Below are 5,331 nucleotides of genomic sequence, written 5' to 3'. Positions count from 1 at the left end.
CGCTGTCCCCTCTCCCCTGTCCCCAGCCCCTGTCCCCTCTTCCCCATCCCTGTCCCCAGCCCCTATCCCCCCACCCCTGTCCCCTCTCCTCCATCCCTGTCCCCTCTCCCGCCCCTCCCCCCCCATCCCCTGTCCCCTCTCCCCGCTCCCTGTCCCCGTCCCCACCCCCTCCTCCCCGTCCCCCCGGGGCTCCCGCCAGCCCCGGCCCGGCCCGGCCCCCGCCGCGGAGCTCCGCGCCGCCCGCCCCGCCCGCCGCCTCCCGGCGGCCCCGGCGGCCGCGGCCTGCCCGCTCCCTCCTCCTCCTCCTCCTGCTGCTCCTGCTGCCGCCGGTGCCGGCCGCGCCGCCGCCATGTCGCGGGGCCCGGTGCGGGTGCTGCGCCTGGGGCTGCGGCCCTACGCCGAGGCGCTGCGGGTGCAGGAGCGCTGCCTGCGGGCGGCGCGGGCGGCGCGGGCCGGACCCGGCCCCGGCCCCGGCCCCGGCCCCGGCCCCGGCGGCCCCCCCGGGTCCCCCCCCCGGCCCCGGCGAGAGCGTGGTGCTGAGCGAACCGGCGGAGCCCGTTTACACCTGGGGCCTGCGGGGGGCTCCGGAGGCGGAGGCGGCGGCGCGGCTGCGGGCGCGGGGAGCGGGGCTGGCGGCGGCGCGGCGGGGCGGGCGGATCACCTTCCACGGGCCCGGCCAGCTCCTCGCCTTCCCCGTCCTCGACCTCCGCCGCCGCCGCCTGCCGCTGCGCGGCTACGTGGCGGCGCTGGAGGAGCTGGTGCTGCGCCTCTGCCGCCGCCTCGGCCTGGCCGCTGCCCGCGCCCTCCCGCCGCCCTTCACCGGCGTCTGGATGGGCGACTGCAAGATCTGCGCCATCGGTGAGCGCCGGGGAGGCGTGCACCGGGGGGGGCGTGCACCGGGGGGAGGTATGCACCGGGGGGGGCATGCACCGGGGGGTATGCACCGGGGGGGGCGTGCACCGGGGGGGGTATGCACCGGGGGGGGCGTGCACCGGGGGGGTGTGCACCGGGGGGTATGCACCGGGGGGTATGCACCGGGGGGGGGCGTGCACCGGGGGGGGCGTGCACCGGGGGGGGTATGCACCGGGGGGGGTGTGCACCGGGGGGGGCGTGCACCGGGGGGTATGCACCGGGGGGGGCATGCACCGGGGGGTATGCACCGGGGGGGCCGTGCACCGGGGGGGGTATGCACCGGGGGGTATGCACCGGGGGGGGCGTGCACCGGGGGGGGTATGCACCGGGGGGGGGTATGCACCGGGGGGGGGCGTGCACCGGGGGGGGCGGATGCACCGGGGGGCATGCACCGGGGGGCGGATGCACCGGGGGGGATGCACCGGGGGGGCCGTGCACCGGGGGGGGCAGGCGCCGGGGGGGGGCATGCACCGGGGGGCATGCACCGGGGGGGCATGCACCGGGGGGTATGCACCGGGGGGCATGCACCGGGGGGGGTATGCACCCGGGGGCATGCACGGGGGGGGGCATGCACCGGGGGGGTATGCACCGGGGGGGGCAGGCGCCGGGGGGGGCATGCACCGGGGAGTATGCACCGAGAGGGGCATGCACCGGGGGGGGCATGCACAGGGGAGTATGCACCAGGGGGGGCATGCACCGAGGGGGGCAGGCACGGGGGGAGCATGCACCGAGGAGTATGCACCGGGGGGGGCATGCACTGGGGGTGGCATGCACCGGGGAGTGTGCACCGGGGAGCAGGGGGGCAGCACAAATTTCGGGTCCCTGCAGCCCAGCCAGGGCCTTGCACCCAGAACCAGGGCCCAGCGCTTTGCACTCCTGCTCCCACGGCTGGGTGACTGCAGCCTGGTCCCCTTCCCCTCTCCCCTCATCCCCAACCTGGTCCCCTTCCCCTGTCCCCCCGTCCCCACCCTGGTCCCCTTCCCCTGTCCCCCCGTCCCCAGCCTGGTCCCCTTCCCCTGTCCCCTCGTCCCCACGCTGGTCCCCTTCCCCTGTCCCCCCATCCCCAGCCTGGTCCCCTTCCCCTGTCCCCTCGTCCCCACGCTGGTCCCCTTCCCCTGTCCCCTCGTCCCCAGCCTGGTCCCCTTCCCCTGTCCCCTCATCCCCACCCTGGTCCCCTTCCCCTGTCCCCCCGTCCCCAGCCTGGTCCCCTTCCCCTGTCCCCTCATCCCCACCCTGGTCCCCTTCCCCTGTCCCCCCGTCCCCACCCTGGTCCCCTTCCCCTGTCCCCCCGTCCCCAGCCTGGTCCCCTTCCCCTGTCCCCTCGTCCCCAGCCTGGTCCCCTTCCCCTGTCCCCCTGTCCCCAGCCTGGTCCCCTTTCCCTGTCCCCTCGTCCCCAGCCTGGTCCCTTTCCCCTGTCCCCTCATCCCCAGCCTGGTCCCCTTTCCCTGTCCCCTCGTCTGCAGCCTGGTCCCCTTCCCCTGTCCCCTTCGTCCCCAACCTGGTCCCCTTCCCCTGTCCCCCTCCGCAGGCCCTGTGCTGTTCCCCTGCAAGCCCCACGCCCTGCCCCCCCTTCCTGGAGCCCTGCACCCCCGGCCGGGCTCTGCAGCCTGGTCTCGGGGTCCTGCAGCCCGGCCCCCCCCTTTGCACCGCAGCCCCGTGTCCGAGCCCACCTGAAACCCCAGCGGTGGGAGGTGCTGGGGGGCGCGGGGACGGGGCGGGGGGAGCCGGACACGCTGCACCCCATCTGCCCCCAAATTTGGGGAGCCTGCCTGTGCGTTCGGGGTTTTCCCTGGCAGAGGTGGGGAGCACGGCCCGCAGCGGGGGTTGATAGCGGCCCGAGCAGCGCGGTCACTAAATACCTCACGCCGGGGCGTCCCTGGGGCCGGGCGCTGACGGGTGGGTGCTTTGGCCCCCGCAGGGGTGCACTGCGGGAACCACATCACCTCCCACGGGCTGGCGCTGAACTGCTGCACCGACCTCACCTGGTTCGAGCACATCGTTCCCTGCGGGCTGGAGGGGAAAGGCGTCACCTCGCTGAGCCGCGAGCTGGGGCGGCACGTCACCGTCGATCACGTCCTCCAGCCCTTCCTCGACTCCTTCCAGGAGGTGTTCGACTGCACCTTGGTCTTTTCGGAAGATCCCGGGGACTAGGAGAGCCGCGGTGCCTCGGTTTGGTGTTTCGGCAAACCCTCGGCGCGGCCGATGAGCGGTGCGGCAGCCGCCCGGGGCTTTATTGCGAGACGGGCTCTCGTGCCTTTGCCCGTAGGCCGTGCGTGAACGGCGGCACAGGGGTTCGGGCTGTCGCTTCAACATCCAAACCTCCGTCGGGGCCGCTCTCCCGAGCCCCACGGGTCTCAGTCCCTCAGCTGAGACCTCCACGGGTACCGCGTCCCCGCCGCTCGCAGGGGAAATGCCCAAACAGGTGCTTTTGTGTGGTTTTTCTGCCTCTCTCCTCCCAAAACTCCAAAATTGGGGTGAATGCTCATGCGCCCTTTGGACAAGAGGAAGAGGGACCGGTTGGCCGAGCGTCCTGCCCTCGCCACCGTGTAAAAAGAGGCTAATTTTGTATAAAGAGTTGCTGCGAGCTTCGGCTGCTGATCCTTCGCTCGTTTATTTGAGAGACTTTAGGAATAACGACCTTTTTCTTGCCCTGCGCCTGGAGAAATCCTCGCGTGGCGAAGATCCTCGCTGTGGTGTTGGGACAGGCGGAAAAAACGCTGCTAAGAGGCTGTAAGCGGTGGTTACAACGCCACCGGCGCGATGCCGACGTGGTGGGAAAGCGGGAGGAGGAGGGGAAGGGGTTGGGGTGCCCGAGGAGAGGAGCCACGGCTGTTCCGGACCCCGTGGGACAGTGTTGGATTGAGCGTCCCGGCAGGGCGATGGGGACCTGCTCCTGCTGGGTCCGTGGTGCTGGAGATGTCGCCGGGGTCTGTGCAGGCAGCGTCGGCTCCTCCGAAATCGCTGCCCCGGCTGCAGCATCCACGTGGGCTCGCAGCAGCCGTCCCGGGCGAGGGGACGCGGCCACCCTGGGGTCCCGATGGCACTGGGATCCGTGCCCATCAATGCAAACCTATAGGTAGACAAATACAAACTGATTTTAATCGAAAGGTTTCTTAAGGGGTAGGAAGCCAACCTGAGACAGAGCTCGCGGCTCTCCCGGTGCCTGGGCAGGAGGGGCAGCACCCGGTCTGGGCTCCCCGAAACCTTCCCCCGCTGGTGCGTGGCGTGGCCACGGCCACTTCTGAGTCACCCCGGTTGCTGGCAGACCCGAAGGCTGTGCCGGAGGCACCGATCGCGGGCGGCTGGGAGCAGCCCCGCAGCCAGACGGATGCTGTGGGGTCAGGAGAAATGGAAAATGGCAAATAAAGTCCCTGCGCCCTGCTCGGAGCAGGACCTGACCCCCACCCGCAGCCCCTCACTGCTTCTTTCTGCCCCACGGGCTTTGGGGTTTCTCTGCCGCTGTGGGTGGCCCCCACCCCGCGGCCCCCAGGGGTTTTGGGTGGGCAAGGGGTGCAGCGGGGAGCAATGGGGCTGGAAGAGCCCCGGGGAGGAAAATCCCATTTCACGGAGGCGGCTCAGCTCGGGGAGGGGATGGCGAGCGGGGCTGAAGGTACCCTGGGCAGGCTGGGTGCGAGGGCTCGGGGACAGCGGGGACGGACAGAGGAGGGACAGGAAAGCGTGACCGGCAGCGTGTGCCGGGGGGGAAACGCGGGGTCCGGCTCTCCCGGCCCTGTACGGCCTCCGGTATCCGGCCGGGGTGAGGGGGCCACGGGGCTGGGGACAGGCTGGTGGCCCGTGTCGGGGCTGGGTGGCTTTGGCAGGTGGCCTTGCCCCGGGAAGGGGAGGAGGCTGAGCGGCACTCCCAGCCCGGCCGGCATCCCTCGCCGCCGCCCCAGTCCCGGCTCAGCCTGGCAGCAGCGCAGGCAGCAAGGGCACCCCGGTGAGTGCGATCCCCCCTTCCCACCCCGCCGGCCCCCCCTTCCCCTCCCTTGGCCCTACGCCCCCCTCTAACCTGGGGTCCCCCCGTGCTGCGCCCCATCTGTGGGTCCCCTCCTGGGATAAACCCAGATCTCACCCTAAATCTCCCAAATTCAGCCTCCTCCTGAGTCCAACTTGTTTCTAAGTCAGGCAGACAGCCAGGTCCGAGCCCATCCCCGTGGGCTCGTGGCTGCTCGGCCCCTTCCCCCTCCTCGCTGCTGGGGTCTCCTCCCTGGGTTTGGGGTCACTCTTTTTTGGGGGGGGGGGGTCAGCTGCCTGTGCGTGGGGCAGAGCTGCTGGGGTGCTCGGGAGCAGGGGGGGACGGGGTGGATACTCGGAGGGACGAGAGGTTTGTGTGACCGGTGTGTCCCGAAGGATGGCACACGTGGGGGACCGTGTCCCTTCCTATCCGCGCTTGCTCCGAGGGCCCGGCGAGGTGCG

General features: G+C 71.9%; 1 protein-coding gene across 1 annotated transcript; it reads left to right on the top strand.

The window, feature by feature from the left end:
• Positions 1-349: 349 nt before the first annotated feature.
• Positions 350-3,205, top strand: LIPT2 (lipoyl(octanoyl) transferase 2; the record flags this gene model as incomplete). The annotated part of the gene is given in 3 exon segments (XM_082333115.1): positions 350-493; positions 495-858; positions 2,831-3,205. Coding segments are annotated over 3 exon segments (741 nt in total). The 3' UTR covers positions 3,064-3,205.
• Positions 3,206-5,331: the final 2,126 nt, after the last annotated feature.

This window comes from Platalea leucorodia, assembly GCF_965183815.1.
Source record: "Platalea leucorodia genome assembly, chromosome: 2".
Classification (NCBI taxonomy): domain Eukaryota; kingdom Metazoa; phylum Chordata; class Aves; order Pelecaniformes; family Threskiornithidae; genus Platalea; species Platalea leucorodia.
The sequence above is the reverse complement of the archived record's forward strand: the minus strand, read 5'-3'. Positions and strand labels throughout refer to the sequence as shown.